The sequence below is a fragment of the Pantherophis guttatus genome, chromosome 2 (genome assembly GCF_059756535.1).
Source record: "Pantherophis guttatus breed Tessera chromosome 2, ASM5975653v1, whole genome shotgun sequence".
NCBI classification, from domain to species: Eukaryota; Metazoa; Chordata; class Lepidosauria; order Squamata; family Colubridae; genus Pantherophis; species Pantherophis guttatus.
In genome coordinates, this window is record NC_142064.1 from 122,298,279 (window position 1) to 122,323,951 (window position 25,673).

At 41.3% G+C, this 25,673-nt stretch overlaps 1 protein-coding gene across 2 annotated transcripts; it reads left to right on the forward strand.

The window, feature by feature from the left end:
- The first annotated feature begins 7 nt into the window (after positions 1-7).
- Positions 8-25,673, forward strand: LOC117675386 (zona pellucida sperm-binding protein 2-like). 2 transcript variants are annotated; one of them, XM_087888717.1, is made up of 21 exons: positions 8-363; positions 1,553-1,611; positions 3,071-3,163; positions 4,087-4,214; positions 5,506-5,652; positions 8,830-8,913; positions 9,030-9,197; positions 10,075-10,171; positions 10,293-10,513; positions 11,486-11,639; positions 13,434-13,645; positions 15,096-15,213; positions 15,856-16,061; positions 17,313-17,430; positions 19,276-19,445; positions 19,810-19,883; positions 20,680-20,807; positions 21,950-22,139; positions 22,761-22,899; positions 23,299-23,395; positions 25,487-25,673. In XM_087888717.1, the coding sequence occupies exons 4-21, from the start codon at positions 4,128-4,130 to the stop codon at positions 25,567-25,569; spliced, it is 2,493 nt and encodes an 830-aa protein (XP_087744843.1). In that variant the 5' UTR covers positions 8-363; positions 1,553-1,611; positions 3,071-3,163; positions 4,087-4,127; the 3' UTR covers positions 25,570-25,673. The 2 variants fall into 2 exon arrangements, with proteins under 2 accessions (XP_087744843.1, XP_034289844.2); XM_034433953.2 differs by lacking the exon at positions 8-363 and adding an exon at positions 387-575.

Consider the following 25,673-nt stretch of genomic DNA (forward strand, 5'->3'; position numbering starts at 1 on the left):
AAGCAGTCACTTTCCTTTGCATTGTCAGTCCTATGCAGCAATAAGACTACTACAGTAGTATCTTAAATGAAAGAATATCTCCTGTGGCCCGCTGGAGTCTCCCTACGTTTACCTGATAGTAAATTCTATGATGAAGTTTACATCCAGGAAGGTGCATTTAGGATTGCAGCTCGAGGTCCCTTCGGACCTGAGATGTTGATCCAGACTGCAGAATTCCGAAAATCCAGCAGAGGGCAGCAATGAGGAAGAGGATTGTTTCGATTCCTTGCCATCCAGCGTTAATCCAGAGGTTTGCAACCCAACAGCTCCCCATAAGAGCAACATCTTCCTCTGATGAATCCAATTAAGGAGTAAGCGAAAGAGGTAAACTGGCGGGAGATAACTGCAGACACCTGGGATATCATGGGGCAGAGCTGGTTAAAAGGCAGCTGCAAGCTCTCCTCCCTAATGTTCTCTTCTGAAATTGCTTTTGTACTGATGGGGAAAGTCTGAGTGATCCTACGGAAGAGAACTTTTAGCTTGGTAGTTTTGTCCTTCTCATGTTCCAGCAGAATGGTTTCATATCTTGCAATAAGGTGAGCTTAGGGGGATGGTGGAAAAAGTTGGAAAAATTTTATCTTACTTAAAATAAGCTTTCTATTTGGGATTGTGGGTCATATTAAACTGCATTTTACTTAACTGTGGTTTATTAGATAAGCAACAACTGGTTGAGTTCACACAGCTTACAAAACTTATCAATATAATAGCTTAATGCGATATGTGAACCCAAATATTTGACACAATAGAGGGCTACCTTTCCCTAGATTTTATCACTATATTCTAAAAACCACGTAGCTTCTTATTCTAAATTGTAATGTGGTTTGTTTTTTTTTTATTTTGGCTTAATCATCTATTAGTTGCAAACCATAGCAGATAGCTTAGTGTGTATAGTTAAATAATTAACTATAGTTATAAAGTATAGTTCTACCTGAGTCCATCTCTAACCCAAAATTTGTAACCATGGGGGTAACTTATTGCATCCTGTGATTTTATTTGATTTGGCTGGATATGATGGGTCAATCAATCCATTGTGGGTTGTAAACCAAGCACTTTGTGAACCCAGCCAATGGCACCATATGACTAAACTCGGGTGGTATTCTAAGATATGAACTCAGACTGGATGTATTATGGTCTCTCTGGGTTTGCCAACAAAAACCAAGATGTGATTTATTTGATATTTGTCAAAGTGGTGCATAAACCCATCATCTCTACTGTGCCTTATGGGTTTTGGCTTAATGGAAAGATTGAGTCTGGGTGTTAACTTATTCTGGCAATGGATTTTCTTTGAGAATGGAACTGAATGAAAGCTACTGAGCAGCTGCTCTTCCTGCGGGGGAAGACCCTGAAATGGGTTTTGGATTTCAGCTGCGCTGGATCCTGGAATCTCAGGTTATGCTGCAGCTAGCCAGCATCTTATCAAGCATACCAATCAGCCTGGGAAGAGTGAGGAGGGTGCCCCCTGTGATTGAGTTGCCTGTATAAAATGTGACCTGTACCGTAATATCTCTTTCAGACTGTTTCTCCTCGTCGTTCTGGTCCCCAGAACGTGGCTCCAGTTGGTTTCTCTAACAGGTAAGCAGGAGGCTCCACAAATGCAAAACAAACTGCTTTGTAAGATCTTGGTATGGCTTTGACTGCCTCTGGAGAAGGACATCTCAATGGTGTAGAAGAGGGCTGTCAAACTCACGGCCCACAAACCGGATGCATCATGTGCTGGCCATGGCCATGCCCGGTTTAGCGAAGGGGAAAAAAGTCACGATACAAAAGGCATAACGCTGCCGTGACGACACAAGTTTGACCCCTCTGATGTAGAGTCACAGGTGTCCCTCACCCACTTTTCTTCCTTTTAAAGAAATAGAAGGCGGCCTAGTCCTCACCTTGACTAAGCACACAAATCGGGAAGAGATTCTGTCTTGCTCATTCCCAAGGTGCAACTTACTAAGGAAAGAAATTGGTACCTTCTAGAACAGGGGTGTTAAACTCAATTGAATTGAGGGCCACATCAGAGTTGTGTTTGACCTCAGGGGGGCAGGGGCAGCGGAATGGACATGGCCAGGGTGGCATAGCTAGCTTGATATCACTCATGTCAGGGGCACCTGTAATGGCCCGAGTGCTCTGGCAGTGAAAATGGGCTCCCAAGTTCCGTTTTCGGCTGCAATGGCCTCCTGTAACCCTCTGCCAGCAAAAATGGAGCTCAGGAAAGCTGCACATGTCCCTCACGAGCTCCATTTTCAGCTGCGACAGCCTCCTGCAACCCTCTGCCAGCAAAAACGGAGTTTCGTTTTCACTGGCAGAGGCACTGCGGGCCACTCCTTCACTGTTTCCAGGGCGGCTCCACGGGCCAGATCTAAGCACCCCGCAGGCCAGATCCGGCCCCCGGGCCTTGAGTTTAACACCTCTGTTCTAGATACTTTGACTAATAATTTCTTCCATTATTCCTTATTAGAACGGTTAATAAGAAAGATCAGATCTGTAGGCTCAGTTAGAGATAGCAACAGATATTATACTTCTGGCTATTGCTCAATTGGAAAAGTATCTTGGGACTCAGACTTGGGCAAAGCTCTCTCGTTAAATTCTTCCAAGCTCTTCCATACCATATTCATAATTCATACAGGTTATGCACAGAGTAAGCTGGTTTGGTGTTCTTTATCGCAGCCTTCCCCAGCTTAACATGCTTTAGTTATTTGGATTATCTTTTAGGCCTTTAGTCTCTGGCTGGAAAGAAAGGAATTGGAGTGTAAAATGTCTGGAGAAGCTGGTGAATTGGTGCAGGCTTCTCTAGTTATCAGTTGGATCATGTCAGGAATTTCAGGTATTCTGAGCAGTTGCCTAGCCCGGTGGAGGGATCGTGACCTGATCCTTTTGGAAACTTTGTTCCTATGCTAAAACAAATCCAGTCAGCTTGCAACATCCCTTACAGGGCGATTGTTGGGAGAAATAGGCAAAGGAAGGACTAGATACACCACTTTGTGTTCCTGAATGAAAGATGAGATTAACATCTAATAAAATATTCTTCCTCTTTGCGGTTCAGATCAGGTGGAAGTGGAATGTCTAGGTAGCCTTGCAAAACTCAAGTTGAATCCGAGTTATTTCCAGAACAAGTATGTCGGTTTTGCTGCCCTGGGTGAGTTTTGATCCTCCTCTGTCTTTTATTGTGAATTGTTAGGAATTCTTCAATCTGATCTTTGTCTTTTAATATGGTATCCCATCTGATGATGCAAGGATGAAGTAATGCTATTTAGTAAAGCGGTGCAGTGCATCAGATTCAATCTCCAGAGAATGTTTTAAAATGCACCGCAGGAACCTTCATGGAACATCTTGCCTGCAGCATCTTAAAGCAGCCGGGTCTATTCCCAGGATTGTCTGGCAGCTGCCTTAAAATGTTGCAAACAGATGCAGTGTTCACTCTCTGCAACATCTTTCAGGAAGTGAATCCAAAGAACTGTGTGGCTTTCTCTCGAGTGGTTAACTCTAGGTTCTAGGAAAATGACAATAACTTGTGCTATAGCTTCAGTTTGTCTTCCTACATTAACCTCCCTTCATTCCATTTGGAAATCACATATTTGGGTCTGTTTACTGCCTGGATGGGAGGCTGTCTGAAACTCCCACCTATGTCCTCCACTTGCACATTGAAGGAATATACTTAATGGTTTCTGTATGTTGTAATTCCTCTACATCTCCCCACCACCATCAGATTAAAAAAAAAAAACCGTTAGAACTATTAATATCAATTGATTTTTGAGGCAAAAGCTATTTTAGCAACCATTTAATATTGTAGACATCTCTTTGGTGTGCTGTCTTCCCTGCCAATGATGGTCCCTATAATTCTGATGCATATTTTCTCTACTCAAGGTCTCCATCTTTTACACAAGGGAAGAAATGACTTTTCCCAAACATTTGCAAATCTGGATCTGGCTTAAGTGAAAAGAAGGCCTGTGCCGCTTATTTTTTATGCAAGATCATGCTTGTCAACAGTATGGTGATGATAACCGTGCTTAGAAATGCAGTTTTCCTGTTTCTAAATAACCAATATATTTGTTCTTTCAGATCGGTTTGGCAGAGCTTGGTCGATTGATGAGGTCCAGGCTATGAAATGTGGCTATACCATTTTCCAGGACGCTTGGGGGAACATTGAGTTCCGGGCCTCCCTGATTGGCTGCTACACTCAGATAGTGGTAGGCAGGAGAGGTGTAAAATGGTGGACTGGCTGTAAACCAGGCTCTAGAATTCTATATTAATGTCTCAATTCTGAAACGATGATTTGTTAATCTTCTTCTTTTGGGCAAAGGCGGCAGGTAGGGTGTTGAGGGGACTATAAGGATGGAGCAAGAAAGGAAATGGGTATGATCAAAGAAAAAAAACCTATGCTTTTATATTGTCATAAGCCAATCTTATGACAATAAGATTGTCAAACTCTTGTCAAACTCACCACGTCATGTTGCTGTCACGTGACATTTCACTACATTTTTCCCATTCGTGGAGTTGGGGTGGGTGTGGCCTGTGCAAAAGGCATCCTGCCCGCGGGCCACCAGTTTGACACCCCTGCTGTGAGGTGTTCAAAGATTTTCCTCATTATACCCACGGTTAAGATGTTTAACTTGAATCTACAAAAATCTGAGGGATCCTGGGGAAAAAAATGCAGAATGCTGTTCCCAGGTTGGAAGATGTATTTGTTGGTAGTTGCGAAGTCGTGTCCGACCCATTGTGACCCCATGGACAACTTTCCTCCAGGTCTTCCTGTCCTCTACCATCCCCCGGAGACCATTTAAGCTCACGCCAACTGCTTCAGTGACTCCATCCAGCCACCTCATTCTCTGCAGTCCCCTTCTTCTTTTGCCCTCAATTGTTGCCAGCATTAGGCTCTTCTCCAGTGAGTCTCATTAAATGGCCAAAGTATTTCATCTTCAGGATCTGGCCTTCTAAAGAGCAATCAGGGTTGATCTCCTCTAGGACTGACTGGTTTGATTGCCTTGCAGTCCAAGGGACTTGCAGGAGTCTTCTCCAGCACCATAGTTCAAAAGCTTCAATTCTTTGATGCTCAGTCTTCCTTATGGTTCAACTTTTACAACCATACATTGCAACTGGGAAAACCAAACACTAACCTAGGGGTAGGCGAGGTCATGATACTACTTATCACTACTTATCTTCTTAGGCTACATGCAGTCCTACTATATAATTGTGAGTTGCCATCATCTGGAATGGTATAGGATTCCTGTCTCTATGAAGCTTGTAATTTGTTCTGCAACACTGTTAACTTCCTGCTTGTGATGTTGATGTGGAAATTGTAATCCTGTTCCAGCAGTTCTGAAGATGTCCTTTTCCTATACAGTACGCCTCACTAGCAATGTTGTACCTTAAGTACTTAAACTAGCACAATATAATAGCTTGGAGGCGTCATTTCTATATGCACGTCCAAAGACCTTGCTGTTAATTATTGTTTTCTTCTTTCTGCAACCTTTTATTCAGGATGATCAGCAGTTCACGCTAACCATACAAATCCAGGCAGCAACAAACCCAGAGATGCACACTGCAACTTTCCTTAATGTCCCTGTGAGTTGCTCGTATGGCCCATGGCAGCCCAGGGAAATCGTCTGTGAGACAAACTACATGGAGGTAAGTTTGGAGAACGGTCAAGCAACCCTCAACACTGATAGTGCTGCACAATCAAAATTGTGATTGTTGTTCAATTTTCCTATGAACGTGTTGCCTGGAGGTCTCGGGTACATCGTGATGGTGGACAGCTGAACTGCAATTGAATAGCTCTGGTTCTGTGTATGTTATATAGAAGTAATGGGAGTAGAATGCAGTTGGCACTTTAACCTGCACGGGCTCTTAGATTCTCCTTTAGGGTTTTTTTTTTTTTTTTTTGTATCACCAGGTTAAAGCCTGTAAGGCGAATCATTTGAAAAGAGATTAATACTGGAACTGTATGTTCTCTTTTATGGATACCAATTGCAGAATCTGTAGCCAAGAAGTCCTAATCCTCTGCCAGAAAAAGCCACATTTTGCAAGTATAATTCTGTATTAAGGCTAGATGTTGAATTGTGTCAATTTGGGAGAGGCAACTTGGGGAAGGATCAGGACATGAATATCTAGCCAGTCTCTGCTTTCAGTCATCCTAGCATTTTGACAAGTACTCCCAATACCCATATGCAGGGCTGTGTGCTCTTCTGTTCAGTTGCCTGAGATAACATAAGCACACCCAGCCTTCCACTACAGGTGGTTCTCGATTTATGACACTTCATTTAGTGACCGTTCAAAGTTACAACAGCACTGGAAAAGTGACATCACCGTTTTTCACATGACCATTGCAGCATCTCCATGGTCACATGACCAAAATTCAGATGCTTGGCAACTGACTCCTATTTATGACTGTTGCAGTCCCTCGGGGTCATGTGATCACTTTTTGCGACCACCTGACAAGCAAAGTCAATAGGGAAGCCAGATTCGCTTAACAATCATGTGACTAGCTTAACAACTGCAGTACTCACTTAACAGAGATCTTAAGAAAGGTGGTAAGAAAGGTGGTGAAATTGGGCAAAACTCATTTAACAAATGTCTCAGTTAGCAACAGAAAGTTTGGCCTCAGTTGTGGTCATAAATCGAAGACTACCTGTATAGCCACTGGATTTGACTCACTAAGATGAGATTGATGAGTAGTTCAACAGATGATAGACTAAGGCAGTGGCTGGATTTCTGTCATGTGAATGTGAGACCATGGAATATTTTTGGTATTGGGATAGTCTATTTGAGTGAACATTATTAGCCTCTTGCGTGATCATGCCAGTCATTGGATCCAGTTGGATTGGCAGCTGAATCTGGTTTCAAGGGCAATGCTGGAATAAATCCTCCTCCTACAGAAAGGACCCAACTGCTTAACTCCAGAACGATGGGTCAGTCCAGTCTAGGGACTGGGAGAAGAATAATAGAGAGCTGGGCCCAGAATTTTCTGCACAAGGTGGTTCCTTTTTTTTTTTTAACATAGTAAGGCTGGTTCTGTTTTCAGATAACCTTGAATGTGCCTGGAGGTAAGTTTGAAATTGAACAGTTGAAGTAACACATATAAAAAGCCATGTTATACCATATAAAGAGCCATATTATATACCACACACAATATTACACCTGTCCAGTATCTGATTTTGTTAGTATAAACAAAATCACTGGCTAGATGGCTTAGACCAGGGGTCCTCAAACTTGGCAGTTTTAAGACTTGTGGACTTCAACTCCCAGAATTCTCCAGCCAGCTATGCTATGCTATGCTGGCTGGAGAATTCTGGGAGTTGAAGTCCACAAGTCTTAAAGCTGCCAAGTTTGAAGACCTCTGGCTTAGACATTTGGCATTTGAACATAGATCTTTTTAACATTTCTATTTTATTGTGTTTTACTAATCTAGGTGGAATGTTAATATATTGTAGTGATATGTCATAGCCTAAATACCGGTAAATGAATATACCGCACCTATCGGTCTGAGAATTTAAGCAAGTAGAAGTAAAGACAACGATCTGTCCTCAATTTTCCACTGATCCATGATGGAAAACTCAGCTGAAGTCAGGGAAGCACGCATACGTTGTTAGAGCAGACTAGCCTCTTTGATAGAGTAGAAGGGAGAAATCTTAATTTATAGCATGGACATAAAATAAGGCTATCCGTCATACCCTGCTTACAATTTAATGCGTCTTGCCTCATCTGCAAAGCATGACCCAGGAAGCATGGATCAACATCCCAAAGATATCAACTGGCCTCTCGGGATTACAAATATGAGGAAGGTGGCCTCTCGCCAACCTAAAGTGCTCCTCTCCCAATTGCATGGTGTCGGTGTAGCAACTAACCATTCTGCAGTGAGACAAGCCTGCACTTCATCTCAGAACTTTCCCAATGTACTGCAACACATTTGCTTTATATGACCTTCTAAGCTTCTGATAATACAACACATACTTCTGATTTCTGCAAGGAGCGTTGCCTTAAGCAGGAAGTTGTAGTGAGCTGCCAGTGTGGCTGGTGATCTAGATTAATCCACTTCTAAACTCTAATCTTCCTAGCTCAGTGAATACTTGTCGCTCCTGCCTCACTAGAAGGCAGAAGCAGAAGGTATTCAACTACCTTAGCAAATAGTACATTTATTACCCATTCTTGGACCTACTGATTAAGGAAAGTGACTTCCATTTAATGCGTGTCTGCACTATGCTGTTTTCCATCACAAATCAAGCCAGGATAGGGAGTCCTCAAGATGGTAAAGCTGGAGATCAGAGTGTGGCCTTTCTTGACCAGCATGAAAACAAGAAACAGATTGTAGTTATTGAGAAGGTTATAGCTTAATGCAGGGGTGGGAAACTACGGCCCTTTTGTGACTTGTGACCATGCTGGCTCAGGAATTCTAGGAGTTGAAGTCCACAAGTCATAAAGGGGCCATATTTCAGGGGTGAAATTCAGCAGGTTCGAACAGGTTCTGGAGAACCGGTAGCGGAAATTTTGATTAGTTCGAGAACTGGCAAATACCACCTCTGGCTGGCCCCAGAGTGGGGTGGAAATGGAGATTTTGCAATATCCTTCTCCCAGGAGTTGGGGGGGCAGAATGGAGATTTTGCAGTATCCTTCTCCTGCCACGCCCACAGATAGGGAAAATTTTTGAATTTCACCCCTGCCATAGTTCCCCACCTCTGCCTTAATGACTGTAAAAACATCCAGGCTGAATTAAGAACTGGAAGCAATGGGCTGGAATGATAGACATTTATGCTCTCTTAAATGCCTTGAAGTATCTCCCAACTCTATGGTCTCTTGTTTCCCCTCCAGGTCTCAGTGAGAAGAAATGTTCCCTCAATCTCAGATGGTTTTCTTCAAGATCAGCCTGAAGACTGGGCATCTGCTTTCTCAGAGGTATTTCTCTGTCTTCTCCCTGATCCAAACAGAGCCCAGATAGCATAATTTCCATGCGGGCAGTTATATAACTCTTAAAATGCTTCGTTTTCTTGCTTTCTGCTCCCACGTTTTAGGTCAAAACTGGAACTCCCTCCATTTGGCAAATAGTCTTTCACATGGGCTCTGAGAAGAGCTCGATGATGGTTGAAGAAGCTCAAGCTGCCGGTTATGGGATTAAAATGACAGAGACCAGGATCGTGTTGAGAGCGCCCTACAATGCATCTCAAGCTCAGAAAGTGGAAGTGAGCTCACTTTAATTTTCAGAACATATGAAGACGCAGGAGAGAAGGCAGTGACCAGAATCCATGCATTCAGTAATGTTGTTTAGCTAAAATAACCGTAGCTTGTGGGAATAGGTGTTCATTTCTTCTTCTTCTTCTGCCATATCCGTCATTGGACGTTGGAGATCATGTTGGCGATCCTATTTTTATCAACAGCTGCACGAAAAAGTGCTGCTGAGTTTTGTCCAAATCAGTCCCTTAGATTTTGAAGCCATGATGTTCTTTTTCTGCCTGGACCTCGTTTGCCTTCAGTTTTTCTCTGGAGGATTAAGTGAAGTATGCTGTATTTTTCCGGGTGTCGCATCACATATCCAAAATATTCTTTCGCCTTTTTATGGTTTTGATGATTTCCCTTGGCTTTCCCAGGAGGCTTAACACCTCCTTCTTTCTGATTTGGTCTTATATGTAACATATACATATATATGTTACATACAATATAACATAACTTATATTTTTTTTTGCTGTAAGCCGCCCAGAGTCCCTAGGGAGTTGGGCAGCATAGAAATGCGACAAATAAATAAATAAATAAATAAATAAATAAATAAATAAACCACCTGTAAATCCACATTTCATTTCATTTCATGTTCATTTCTACCCTTCTCCGTTAGTATGGATAGGAACATGGGAATGGTGCCTTCAGTCTAAAGAACTTGGTGACATTCCTAATCCCCCACCCACCTATCTGTCTATGGCCCAGAGATACTTGCTCTTTTAAAAAAATGTAATGTCATCAAATGTGATTCGTATATAGAGATATATTTTATTCCGTGTCCTGAAGAACTGGCAATTTGACACTTGGGCAAAGTAAAAAGTTGGAAACTTCTTGCTCCTATTTCAGATCAGTGGGGTCCCTTTTTCTTCTGTGAGATCCAGTACCTACTACAAGGAGCGTTTCGTGCTCTTCATGGTCGATACTGCCGTGGCCTGCCCTATAGGTGGGTAAAAACAGAGTAATGATCTCCAGGCTATGGATCCCTGACCTAATCTCTGAAGGCTTAGGTTTCCCTTCTTATAGCTTTGTACTATCTTTTTCTCTTCTACCCTATTACTCCCTAGATGGTATAACCTACACCGAAGAAACAATCACTTGGACTATCCCAAAGCACATTTCTCTTCTAATTGGAACTGCTACAATAAAAGAATTGCACGTAGAGATGGGTGTCGATTTATACAAACTGTCAACCCAGAATATAAAAAGCCGAGGTTACATGCTGGCCAGTAACAAGGATGCCATTATAGTAAAGATACCCATTGGTGCACTGGGTGGTAACTACAAGGTAGGCATGGGAAACTTTTTGGATATTAAAAGCTACTGTATGTGATGGTGCATTACAAAATGTGCTTGTTGTATATTCTGATGAGTCAGGTGTTCTGGTGCGGGTTTTTTAATTTTCTCTTCATTTTTATTGTGCTAAGCCCATTGTGATATATAGCTCATCTTTTTCCTAACTCGCAATAAAGTGGAAAGCACCTTTTTCTTTAGAGGCTGTGAAAAAATATTTGGGTGCCATATCAACCTCTTAAGGACCCAAGCTGCTGAACCCTAGTCTATCATAAATAAGGACACTTTCCAAGTGTTCATTTATTTTTCACAGTTTTAGACATGAATTGCCCATCTCCTTCCGAGAGGGGCTGGTGGATTCCTACTGTCACAAGCCCTAGACAACATGGCCATTGCTGACAGGTGACGGTGTAGTTTTAACACCATCCGAAGAGCCACATTTTGCACATTTTTGATCTATCAAGATACATTATTTGAAGTGGGGGGAAAGAAAAACAAATGGTTGACCACAGTTCAGCTTCTGCTTCTGAATGGGACGGTGCATTGAAATGTCCGATTGATGGCAACATCAAGAAAAGAGCAAACTGTACCGAATATTTGTGTATTAAGGTACTGCAAAGAAGCAAGGAAGTATGTATGTTTATTGTTGTTTTGTTTTTGTGTGTTATCTTTTTATGATGTGTTGTTTCTATGTTTTTTAACGAAAAATGTAAATAAAGATTATTTAAAAAAAGAAAAAGAAAAGAGCAAACTGGATTTTAAGGGGGCTGCCCATTTTTAGTACATGATTTGTCTTTTTATATGACCACTTAAGCCAAGGGTGTCAAATTGGCGGCCGGTGGACCATGCCCACCCCAGCTCCGCAAATGGGAAAAACATCACGAAACATCACGTGACAGCAACGTGACGCGTGAGTTTGACCCCCCCGGGCCTAAAGCAATGGTTACCAGTTGTTCTTGTCTTCCAGAGTCACGTGGTTGATAGAAAATTGATGATCACCTACAAAATCAACATCTTTGTGGATCATTTGTGGGAAGATGACAAAAGAGTTATTACGAAGCATCTTATACTGAAGAAGATCAGCACACCTTTGCAGCTTGCACCCATCAGGATTACAGACTGTGAGTTGTTGTTGTTTTTATAAGGAATTGATACAGGACAGTAGAAAGATGCCTCTTCTATAGTCTCCTGTAGAACCTGCTATTTTCTATAAAGTCTTCTAGTCGTGGAATGTTCTCTATTGCCCCCTAGTGGTTGGCAAGCCACCTAGATATGTGGGCACGCTTGAGTTTTACGAGAGCTGACTTTTAATTTGACTTTTGTAGAATAATGATCTAACATTTAGATGGTCATTTAAGCAGGACCCATTGTCTATCATTCCTAATATTGTTTCATCTGAGTACTCTTTAGTTTACCACAAGCTGGTTACTCAGAGGGATAAGTTCAGAGAATATAAAAGCTGCTGTAAAAATCTCTCCGAAGAAGGCAGTGGCAAACAACTTTTTATTGCAGCGTTGTCAAGAAAATTGCATGGGTGTGTCCATGAAGTCATCAGGAGTTGCTTGAAGGGGATTTTATATTACTGCAGAGCACAGCTTTAGGCAACCACACCCAACCATCTTCATTTCCTTAAGTGCTGGAGCTCAGTTAGACATTAAAAAAAAAAACATGTTGTGACATGTTGCTGCCATCTTTATCCCTCAATAACAAGAAGTGGAGAAATGGGAGAGAAAAGAATGGTCTTTTGATTAATTTATAAAGCAGAGGTCTTCAAACTTGGCAGCTTTAAGACTTGTGGACTTCAACAAGCATAGCTGGCTGGAGAATTCTGGGAGTTGAAGTCCACAAGTCTTAAAGCTGCCAAGTTTGAAGACCTCTTATAAAGCATGGGTCAGAAGACAACAAAGGGGGTTTCTGGACTTCTTAACAGACAGAAAGCAATAGGGTTTTCTTAGAGGGAGTGGTGGAATCTAGGACATCTTGTCCAGGGTCCCTCTACAAATCTGGCTGAACCATTCTTGATGTGTTGTGTGCATATATAGAGAGAGGAATGTGCAATGTGGTATGTATGTGTGTGTCAGTAGTGGGTTCCGCTTACCTTCACTACTGGTTCGGAACCGGGAACGTGTGCATGCATGCGCTTGCTCCCCTCGCGCACGGCGCTTCTGCGGATGTGCAGAACCTTCTGCACATGCGTAAAGCATCTGTGATGACGTCTGGGCAGGTGGGCAGAGCCTCCTACCTCCGCCACTGGTGTGTGTGTGTATACACATACACGCAGAGAGAAAGAGAGAGGGAGGAAAAATCTGAACTCAAAAAGTCAGCTTCACTGAGGCTTAGCATATCTATTTGCAGCCTTTTGCAGGGGTGGCAACAGATGGCAAAGGAAGAGAAAATGCACCACTTTTGACAGTAAGGGTTGACCTGAGACCCAGAAAATGGGTATTGTGTAGCGACCTGTGAATTGTTCATTCTTGATGTACACTACCTCATTCCTACTATCTTAGCTTTTAAAAAAAAGGTCTCAATAGGAACGTAACAAATTGCTGCCTCTGGACAAGGGATACTCCTAAACCTTTGAAGATGTTTCCAGTGGATCCCAATCCTATTTCCTGCCCATTACTGATAGAGACCACACTGGCTGATGATGCTTTGCTTTGCCATCATGCCAACTTTCCAACTGATTTATTTAAAAGTTCATTCAATGCCATCCCCAATAAATAGGGTAGGAGAGTCTGGGGGGGCATCAGGAGGTATCTCCGTGAGTACACTGATGCCAGTGGGCATCATATTGGCTATTCGAATCTTAGAATCAGCCAAAGGGGCTCATTCACAAAGCAGCTGGAGGAAAAGATGAGAGAGAACATCAAGCCCAAAACAGATTTTTCCTTCAAATCGTTTTCTTCCCCCTGCAGATACAAAGATAAATCTCAAGCTCTTCAATGCAACGGTTGGCTCCTTCTTGCCAGATGTACACCTGGTTGGTGTGACAGTGGGTCATTCGGGGCCCTTGCCATTGCCTGAGGCTGAGAAATGGGGCTGTAAGATCATTGAAATCAAACACCCCAACGGCAGCAAAGATTACCTTGTGCAGATCTCATTTGATAGTCCTGGAGTTGAGAAGGAGGTATGAATAGCTATCAATGTAGGCCTTGTCTGCAGGTGTCACTGTGGAATGTCTTATCATTAGACAATCATTAAACACTAGACAAACTCTGTATGTCTAGTTTAATGAAAAGAAGGACTGGGAGAGACATGATAGCAGGTTTCCAATATCTCAGGGGCTGCCACAAAGAAGAGGGAGTCAAGCTATTCTCCAAAGCACCTGAAGGCAGGACAAAAAGCAATGGGTGGAAACTAATCAAGGAGAGAAGCAACCTAGAACTAAGGAGAAATTTTATGACAGTTAGAACAATTAATCAGTAGAATGACTTGCCTCCAGAAGTTGTGAATGCTCCAACACTGGAAGTTTTTAAGAAGAGGTTGGATAACCAGTTGTCTGAAATGGTATAGGGTTTTCTGCCTAAGCAGGGGTTTGGATTAGAAGACCTCCAAGGTCCCTTCCAACTCTGTTTATTCTGTTCTGTTCTGTTCTGTTCTGTTCTGTTCTGTTCTGTTCTGTTCTGTTCTGTTCTATTCTATTAGCAGCAAAGCACTGACAACAAAACTACTGATGTTCCTTTTAACCCCAATATAATAATTCAACAAAAAATGAATTATGTGAAATGAATTAAAACGTTTTATTTTTCCAGATACTGTGTTTCATTCTGCATGCCTATAATTAGCACACATTCAGATTCTCCCTTCTATATTGGAGCGGAGGTCACTAACTCCATGAAATGATATTCTTTTTGAGTACCAATATTTATTTGGACCACCCATTCCTGAGAATTCCTGGGAATTTCTAACCTGGGGATGGATTTGCCTCTCTTAGTTTTCAGAAGAATTTTAGGCAAGTTGAATGTCTTTCCCCTCCCTCCCCAGCGCAAAATGGAACATGGTTGGTCAAAGGCTGGGTAAAACTGGGTGTTAGATAATTGTATTTGCAGAGAAATAATTGATGAGGTAGGCTTAGAATGCATGGACACCTTTTATCAAGTTGTATAAAAGAGGGAGCCAAGATTCAAGTTAAAGGGTATCTGGGGTAGGGGTATGACAGTGTTTCAATATGCGACACATGTAAACAAGTTTTGCAATTTAAGTTTTCCAAGATGGAGTCAAAATCAAGACTTCCACGATCTTGGTTTTCTCCAAATATGTGGTCCTCAGCTCCCAGAATTCTTAGTGATGGTCATGCTGGCTAGGAAATTGTAAGAGCTGAAGTCCAGATATCTAGAGGTTGCTTGGCTGGATAAGGCTGCTCTAAAGGGTTTGCAACCATCTGAGGCAGTCCATTTATCTATGTAAATTGTTAGATATTGTGTAGATTTTACAGAAAAGGACGTATTTTGTAATCCATAAATTTCATCCATCTGAATAGATTGCATGTAACCAATACTAAGCTCAGCTTTCTTTTTAATAGTTACACTGTTAGTGATAATGTAGAAATTAATGCCTTCCATTTATACTTTTCCCAGTATGTGCCAGAACACTTTCGAAATTATACTACCAATCCTGTACTGCAATTCACTGTGATTCCTCAGGCAGAAGTCTTTGAAGTCCCAGTCCCTCTTTCTGCCTTGGTGAGGGATGCAGGTGAGTTGATTGGAGCTAATATTTTCTGCCTCTTTCCATTATGGATACCAGAAATAATATGGATAGAATCTGGAAGATAGATCCTCGGGTAGTAGACATTTCCACTGCAACTAAGAAGATAAGCTAGTGAATTGAAAATAAAGTCTTTTGTCTGCATGTCTGAAATGGTCTAGGGTCTCCTGCTTAAGCAGAGGGTTGGACTAGAAGACCTCCAAGGTCCCTTCCAACTCTATTATTCTATATTCTATTGATCCAGAAGATGTCAGTCTAAAGTTGTTAGAAACAATTATAGCCTTTCATTGATATCTTAATACTTTTTAATAAGGCAGTTAAACAGTGGCATTATGATGTAGCTAGTCATTTGTATGAAGAATTATCAAGTACCCTGTTTCCCCCAAAATAAGACATCCCCTGATAATAAGCCCAATCGGGCTTTTGAGCGCATGGCAATAAGGCCAAGCGCTTATTTCAGGGTTCAAAAAAATATAAGACAGGGTCTTATTTTCGGGAAAACACGGTAGTTGCTCATGCCATTCTGTGAAACTAAGCTGTCAGAAATGTTAATGGGAAATGCTTGTGGAAATGCGCAGTGAGTGGGAAAGTAAAAGGACAGGCACCCATCTTGTTTTATCTTCTCTCCAGTGCTGCCCCATGCAGAAGGATTCTGTGATAACGAAGCCCTCTATTTAGTGGTGAAACGTGGCAACGTGGACCAGAATTGGTTGCCCTTTGTAGGAAACACACCCCTAACCCAAGAGACTGCACAGACCCTTCAATATGGATTGCAGGTTAATCAAACTCATCTGGTCCTGAGAGTGCCAAAGCTCGCCACTCACGTGTTTCTTGAGGTATGACAAATCTTGGTCTGGGCAGTATTCTATTTAAGAATGTGAAGGGGTCCCTTTTGGGATGGAGTGGGAACCCTGGGTAAATATTGTGAAAAAGCCTCCCAGGATCTGCAGGCACAGTATGCATTGAATTCCCCCTTGCTGCCTTCAGCTCCAACTATCTACGTGACAAACATGTGGATGGCCACAGTGGCGCAGTCGTTAGAGTGCAGTACTGCAGGCTACTTCTGCCGACTGCTGGCTGCCTGCAATTTGGCAGTTCAAATCTCACCAGGCTCAAGGTAGACTCAGCCTTCCATCCTTCCGAGGTGGGTAAAATGAGGACCCAGATTGTTGGGGGCAATATGCCAATTCTGTAAACCATTTAGAGAGTGCTGTAAAGCACTGTAAAGCGGTATAGAAGTCTAAGTGCTACTGCTATGGTGCTAAAAGGCAGCAAAAAGTAAGTTTTCAATGTCTCGGCACTGCCATCCTGTGATCATCTGGATGTCTCCAACCCAAGGATGAGCCATGATGGAAGACTAGCCCAGAATAAAACAGAAGAGTAAGGAAATAAATCCCCCCACTTGCCACTTTGGCTGCTATTACCTTTTCTCCTGATGTTCCTGAGTCAGCTGTTGCCTCATCAGTACTGTGGCAGCTAACCTTGGAAATTGTTCATGGTTTCCCCACAATCGGTGCTACTCACTCACTTGCCCTTCTCCCTCCTCCTACCTCTCTGTGAAAGAACACAAAGCGAGAAAATCGCCACACACCGTATTGTATCTGGACTGTAAAAAGTCCAGGGAACCACTGAATAGCAGGAAATAGGGGGATTCTTTGCCATACGTAAGAGTCTTGCTTTGGGGGTAGAGAACATTACTTATACTTTTTTGGGGGGGGGGCAATTCTTGCTTCCTAGAAACAACCTGTAGTCGACTTCCTTTGCTTCTGGGAGTAAGCAACCTGCTTCTTTATTAGAAACCAGTATCAAAACCCTCTTTGGTTCAGGAGCAGGTTCTGTCCCTTCTCTTCCACCATGATCTAGATGTGTTACTGTAATCATCATGCTATTTCCAAAGAGGACCTTGCTTTCTGCAAAGGTGCATAAATTGCTGGGGTTAAGAGCTGCATTTGAACTTTGAATCACAAGCCGAGAGAAAACCCTAAATAAAATACCCTGAAAACCTAACATTAAATTGTACTTTGTGATATGATGCTTAATCATTTCCCCCTTCTATCATTTGAAAACCTACTCTCTTTGTGTCCTAGGAAATAAACTCCTTTGGGATTGTGTTCACCTTCCAGTTGCAATTTAAGGACCATCTCAGTCAAATAGAAATGATTGAATTTACCATTTCCTGCAGCTTCTCTCCGAAAGATCTAATTGGTAAGTGATATTTCTGATTAAATGTCTGAAGAATGTTGATCCTGATATCCTTCCAGATACATTAAATCCATTTGGGAAGTAGTCAACCAGATTTCAAGATGTCACTTTCAATCTACTTAATCTAGATTAATAAATTAACTATGAAGGCACTCATATATACAGTATAGTGGCATATCATTCATGTTATTTTGTACACACACTCACACACACACACATAATTATTTCTTCCCTCTCCACAAGAAAACTGTAATTTAGATTTGGGTTGGAGAAACTTTATTTCTCACAGATTCTTGGCTCCTTTGTCTCCAGTACATTGTAGAAAAACTATATGGTACGAAGCTTTATATAACACAGAGAAGGTATTCTAAGGTGCAAAGAAAATAGTTTGGCCTTTTGCCAGTTTAAAATTTAAAGTGGGCTGGAACTGAAAATAGGTTTTGGAATCACCATTGTTTTATTGATATTTAATTAGCAACACACACACAGTTTTTCCCTATCTGAGGTAGTCCTTTCCACCTTATGGTTTATGGGAAAATACTGACATGAATTTGACTTTCCCCATTAGTGACCTCTATTCTGCCTCTCATCTCTGTTTTAAGTCTCTGCTGTCACCCAGCTTCTCTCCAAAAATGTCTTTCCTTCCTTAGATTTGTATCCACCTTTATTACTTTATAAGTAACTCAAGGCCACGAAAATACTCCTATTTTCCCCAGAACAAAAACCCTAGGAGGTAGGTTTGAGTGAGAGAAAATGACTGGCACAAAGTCATCCAGTCAGCTTTCATGCCTAAAAACTCACGATCACTTGATTTCTAAGGCCAGTACCTTACATCAAATTGACCCTTCCCTCCTTCCTTCCTTCCTTCCTTCCTTCCTTCCTTCCTTCCTTCCTTCCTTCCTTCCTTCCTTCCTTCCCTCCCTCCCTCCCTCCCTCCCTCCCCTCCCTCCCTCCCATTACAGATAAAAATAAAAGCACATTTGAAACAGGGTTCACAAGCGACAGTAACCACCATGGGAGAATAAAGGACAAATATTAATTTAATGCTGATAGAGCTAAGGAGAGAAACACTTTCTCACTCATGCACTGGGGATGAAGTCAGTGACCTGGGGGAGAACAGTTACTATTGAATGGTTATGCCCAGCAGATATTTAGATGGGGATACAATCTCAGTTCTATTCTACAATCTTCCATAACATCTTCATTTTTTTAACAAAAGGATCAATAAGTTAATGCGGCTTCCATAGAGGGCTGCAGTGCACTCCACTCTTGTTAATAATCTCCACTCTTGTTGTAATTTCCTCCCCCTTCTCTCTCTGATGTGGGCTAGGCAGGAATTATAGGACAAGTGATTTTGGTAGGTTTGCTTCCCTGCTCTTCAATGTATAGCCTTGTTATACTTGTCATGCTTCCTTTTGTTGCTTTTTTTAAAAAAAGGCATTGACCTCCTTTATGAAAGATGGGAGATTAATCAATAAACGAGGGAGAAAATGGTAAAAATGATGCCCATTACTGAGGGAGGTGGTGACATATGCTGTAAATTGTTATCTTCAACAATCACAATGTGAAAATCGTATTTCTTTGGGAATGGAAGGCCGGTATGAAAGTGTTGGAGTGAATGGGTACTCAAGAGTGCCAGTTAACATGGAATGACTGCTGCAGTGTTTGCTTATATCTGGCTGTGAAAAACTATGATCAGCACCAAGAGCTGATTGTCTGGAGGCATCTATGGTGGCATCAATGATGCGGCTCTTCCTCAAGGCGAGGGATGAGAGTGGGGGTACTGGGGTTAGCAAGGAAGGAATCCTTACCTCCTGAACTTCCTGGAATAAACTCTGTCTCTTGCAGACTGCCAGCCTAACGGCACAATTGCAGTCTCTGCTCGGACGTTGGTTGGCATGCCAGACTTGGACCTCTCCAATTTAGTGCTGAGAGACAAACGGTGTAAACCAGCTTTTGTGACAAAGGCAGGAGCAGACTTCCTCTTCAGTGTAAACTCTTGTGGCACAACTCGCAAGGTGAGAGATTACTGGGGGAAGGTTCCCCTCTCTTCTGGAGGGTCTGGAAAGGATGCTGTAAAGTAGAATAGGATATATCTACTGACCTTCTCCCAGGGTGGGAAAGCCAGGCTGGGAAAACAGGTTTATATCCATCCAATAGGACAAGCATCAACATTTGTGCTCGTAATGAACAGCTTTATAAGTGACAACTAGAGGAAAAACTAGGAACTATATTTTTACTATGGTACTGGATCTTTCCTATTTCACATGGGGTGATAAAGGGGAAGAGGGAAAGGTCCCTAACATGGGCCTTTGACCAACTTGGAGGAAGGGCAGGGATCCAGTTTCTATTCAGAACGTTTCATTCCATTCTTCTTTACAGTTTGAAAAGACCATCATGACTTATGAAAATGAGGTCCTGTATTTCCTCCCAGGCCAAGCAACACCTGTTTACCAGTGAGTATTTGTGACTTGAGAGCTGAAGGGCTTGAAGCCAACTTGGCTCTGCTTTGGGTGGTTTCCAAATGTGCTGATATGGCGGTTCTTGGAATTCCCAGGTTGGGGAGAATTTGAGTTAAAGAACTGTTAGGAGGAGGAATCCTTTGCTTCAGGAAGAATTGCTTTTCTAAAAAAGCAATTCTTTTTTTTTCTATTCTAAAAAAGAGGACGTGGTGGTTCAGTGGCTAAGATGCTGAGCTTGTCGATTGAAAGATCGGTAGTTCAGCAGTTTGAATCCCTAGTGCCGTGTAATGGGGTGAGCTCCCGTTACTTGTCCCAGCTTCGGCCAACCTAGCAGTTCGAAAGCACGTAAAAAATGCAAGTAGAAAAAATAGGGACCATCTTTGGTGGGAAGGTAACAGTGTTCTGTGCGTCTTTGGCATTTAGTCATGCTGGCCACATAACCATGGAGACGTCTTCAGACAGCACTGGCTCTTCGGCTTTGAAACGGAGATGAGCACCGCCCCCTAGAGTTGGGAATAACTAGCACATATGTGCGGGGGGAACCTTTACCTTATTCTAAAATATCAAGAGATAAAAACAGGGTACAATAGTATGGGGTGATTTGGAGCCCATCTGGAGAGACTGCAGACATGGGTCTCCAATATAACCAACCAAAGCTTCTCTGAATTTCCTATGTTGCATCAACTTCTTCTCAAAAATGTGAAAAGAGAGAAGCTAAAATTTTAGAGCTCTTGGTGAGCTTGGGTGAATAAACGAAGGCTCTTTTGCTGGCAAATTCTATCTTTTCAAGGTTGAAATGTGCTTGCCAGTACTTCATTGGAAATACGCTGCTGTTCCAGTATAGCCCTGCACGAGCACCATCGCCAACCATACTGCCTGGGACTGGGCAACTGGAACTTGCCCTTAAACTGGCCAGAGGTAATTTCAAAGCAGAGGGGTCACCTACAACATATCTAAGACCGTAATCAATTCAATTATGGTACTGTATTTTGTCGTATCGGCCACCAGCATGAGAAATAATTTCTAATTTGGATTTTGCACTAATTTGAAGGCAGGGATTGTGTTCGACGTTTTCCTGCTGGATGGAGAGGAAGAATGCAACTTAAGAAGGCAACAGTTATTTGTACTTTTAAACATCATTTGTATTTACCTTTTAAAAAATCCAACTTTAAAAAGAATGGAATATCTCACCAAAGCTATTTTTAAGTATTGTAAGCTTTATTTATAATAAACTGGATCCTACAGGATTTCTAAGTTTATGTGGGATTCATTTTTGATGAGTCTCAACTATCTAAGTGAGCACTCATGAACTTCCACTGCTCTCTTGGCTTCACTGGGAATTTTTATATTGTTAGGAAATTATGAACTTGAGTCCTGAAACTTGGGCTGTTTAAACTTGAATTAACTTAGCATGTCACATTTGTCAGTTGAAGGGAGCATATCAGGTCATCCAGCAAAACAGGGTTCAGTTTTATTGTTTCTTTTGTCTGTTCCTCCTCCCAATCTAAGCATGTGGCAGCAGCCAAGAACATCTCTTGGCTGTATTTTTGGTTAACAATAAACAATTAGTTTTGATCTAATTGGCATAACTGGCATAGCATGAGTTGTAGAAGAAGAACATTTTTCAGTCCTATCACAAAATCTTTAATCGGTGTCCCCCGATCCAGCGAGCAGCCTGGTAATACACATTTTTGCAGTTCCTACTGTTTAATTACATTAATAGACTCTTAGCAATTTTGATAGCATTCTTTCCTGAATTCAACTTATAGAAATTGAATCAATGATAAAATCATTCCGATCCTGGTTTTCTCACAAATGATAACAATAGCTCTGACTCTAGAGATGCCTTTGCCTCCACTCCAGTTGCCTGATCTAGGCTTAAAATATCAGTGTACTCTTGCATTGTGCTAATACAATTCTTGGGCTAATAAACAGATCAGAGTAGAATACATAATCCTAGTTTAGACTGGTGATGAAGATTGATTCTTAAATTGAATACATTAGTTTTGGATACTGGGGTCCTAATATTTTTTTCTTTTGCCCATCTGACTTTTCTGCAGACCAGTCCTACAGAGATTTCTATCAACGCACTGAGTATCCAGTAAGCCGTTACCTGCGAGAGCCTCTCTACTTTCAGGTAGAACTTCTTCACAGCCAAGATCCACAACTGGAGTTGTTTCTGGAGAACTGCTGGGCTACTGCAAAATCTGACAAGAACAGTTTTCCACAGTGGCACATAGTGGTTGACAGGTACCAATTTTAAATGTGGGCTAGAGGTCGTTTGCCACTTATATGAAAATTTGAACATTGTGAGTGAACTTGTTGCTGAAGGTAGTTTGACAAGGCCTGCCTAGAAAGCGACTTGGTTATGCTAGGGAATGAAACATCTGTAGAAACTTTCCAAGATAGAACAAAATATAGCACTTTGTACCAGCTGCAGAAATTGCTGCTATTCTATGTTCAATAATTCAGTCATTTAAAAACTGAAAGACACATTGGCAATTCTTGCCATAAGCTCAAAACTCAAGATACCGTAGAGCTTGATGGTGTATCTTCTTAGAATCTAGAGCCTTAATTCTAAATCATCCGGCATGAGTTCTCTACTTCATCAGTCAGATGCAAAGGCTTTCTTTGTGGCTGAAGTTGTACTGATAGGAGTTGCGCTAATATTGCATTCCATGACATAATCTAGTTAAGTGGACTTTCTGGTCTTTAATGCCAATTTGGCACAGGCTGGATCTTATAGCTATAGTTTTCTTGAGAAACAATATATGTTATATATTTTGTATGTGTCTGTCTGTCTGTCTATTATACACAAACATACACATGAATATATATATACCAAATTATTTTTTTAATCTTATTCGCTAGTTGTGAGAATACAGCAGATTCACATCAGACCACATTCCATGATGTCCCCAACAATTCTGTCCCATTCCCTACACACCTGAAGAGGTTTGAAGTAAAAATGTTTACGTTTGTGGTGAATAGTCAAGCTGTTAAAGGACAGGTAAGGGTTGCCTTTATGGGTCAATTTGGGTAATTTTTGACATGACGTTTCATGATGTAACAAGCTGGTCCTACTGATGGTATATCAGGGTAATTGACTGTTCCATTGGTAACGTTCTCCTCCAGCATTCTGCCTTGATAGCATTATTGTCTTTATTTCCCTACCAAAGATATTGTATGACAATAATATAGTTTTTCTAAGCTATGAACTTTTACAAGGATATTTCTGTAATATTGTGTTAAAACTGGAATATTTCAGTTTTATTTTAAAACCAGTTGAATTCAATTCTTCCCAAGGGGACAAGAAGTATTTTCTATATTTTCTGTATTTTGCCATGTTCTTTAGTAATATGTTCTCAAACTGTTTTGTGATGCTTGGTGCTTTTTGTCTGTTGTTCAGATCTACATCCACTGTAGCGCGGTAATCTGTGATTCCACCCAGCCATCTTCTGATGCCCTTTGCATCAGGCACTGTATTCCCAGAAAGCAAAGAGCAGGTAAGGGATTAGAATACAAATGACTTAGATTGCCGTGCCCTCTGGATTGCAAAATGCTATGTTCTTTACCTACAACCTTGCCCAATTTCTTACCTCCTAGATGAGTTGGACAACTGATGTAGTCACCAAATTCATTGGCATGCTGCTTCAATAGCCTGATCGGAGGCAGTTTGGTTGAGAATGGTTTCCCACGTGTCCAATGCTTTTGTCTATAAACTTTCAATTTTTTAAAAAATTGGCTATCAGAAACTATATTCTGAAACAAAAGCTCGCTCTTTCAAAAATGTGTACAAGTGCATATTTTGTCATGTAAGTTAATGTCTTCTTAAGCCTACTCTGTTCATTACTTTCCTGTAATGTCAGATACTAGCCTGTGCCATGGTCAGAGAAAGGTGAGAAGCCTGGTTTGTGGAAAATAAAAATGCACATATTAGACAGTACCTAGAGGCACGGTTCTTATAGTTAAAAAAAACTAAAACATTTTGTTTTATGTGATATGGTAACATTTTAGCACCACTTATAATGCCTATAGATGAGTCTCAAATGTGTCCAAGCAGCCTTAATATGCACATATCAACTCACATAGGTATGGGTTAATATTTACTTTTCAGTTCTTCCAGCATCTCTGTTTTGGGTGCAAACAAAGAGCAAAGACAATAAGATATGGTATAATCTTTTAGCCTCCATAAATGTTACAAGTATTAAAATCACTTGGTCTCAACCACATATCATAACTACACTTTGAAGGTTAAGGATGTGTCTTCATGGCATTGCTTTGTCCTGTCCTGAACCCAAGGGTGGAAGTGGTTTAAATTCACCCTCAACTATTCCATTTAAAATTAGGATTTCCCACTTTGTTCTTACCTAAATTCTACTCTGAGATACCTCATTGAGAAGAGGTAGGATCTGTATAGTTTTTATTGACTATTTTACGTTGGTGCAAGCATGACATCTGTCATCTCAGGAGGTGGGGGTGGATTTTGGTTTGGACCACAGTAGCAACTAGATTCTGTAGAGACATCTGCCCACATAATGCCTTGATATTTTCTGAAGTGCTTATTGGGTGTCCTAGTTTTTAAATGTTTGGTGAAGAGTGCTAGTTCTCAGAAGTGTATGCACGTGGGATGGGGATATGGAGAAAGTCATGGTCTTGGTCACCTTATGAAGGTCTTCCCCAGACCCCTCCATCATGCAGGGCTATTACAAATCCTCCAGCTGTGAAACTAGACAAGAGTATGAAGCTGATTTTGAAAACTGATTTTAAAAAATGGTGAGAATCCGATTCAGTTTCCGTGGCTTCTTCGGTACCTTCACCCATTTTGTGTGTATCCCCATCAGTTCTACCTCTTGATCCTCAGTTATATATTGGACAAGCACAAAATGGCACTTTCACCAGATTCCTAATCTATCTGTTCTCAGCCAAAACTGAGGCTATTTGTTCTACATAAGGGATATATATTTTTTTTGGAAACACAGGTTTAGTGCTACTCCAGAATCAAGGCATTCCAAATTTGATACTATTTCAGAATAGCACTAAACCCATGTGAAAGGGATCTATTTAGATGAATATACACACATGAAAGACATGCACAAAACCAATGGTTTTTTGTTTTGCAAATGGCCTAAACCCACCACTTCAGCCATCTTCAAAACTCCCTTCCTTCCCATTCCCATCCCAAGTTTAGGCGAGTGGTTTTCCCAGTAACTAATGATATTTGTTGAGGGGTAAGTGAAGTCACAAGATACCACCGATTCCATTCTTGTGCCGAGCGTTAAGAACTGTATACTGGCTGTGTTAACTGAAATAGAATCGAGACCGAGAGCTGTACAAAATATGCCAACATACTTTCCTGCCATCTTAAGGACTGGAAGAAAGTCCTCCAGAAAGAGTCCTTTTGTCTCTTGCAAAATGGTACTTTTCCCCCTTAAACTCAATCATGTGAAAACAAATACATTTCACTATAGCTAATGATATAAAATTGGTTGCAGTATGTTCTGAATTATATTATCAAGCATAAGCATGATAACATGTTTTCGATTAGAAAGGTATGGCTCTGAAGATGAAAAGGCTAACATTTTAATTCTTTCTAGGCCGGAGCATTGATTCCTCGAATGATATCCAGGGATACGTTTCATCTGGAGCAATTGTGATAGGAAGGAGGAATGATTCCTAAACATCTTATAAAAAGACTGGAATAGTGGCAAGATGTAATTTTTGAAGTATTTATTTCTAGGAGTTGCAGCTGTGTATTATGTAATAAAAAGCCTACAATAGGTA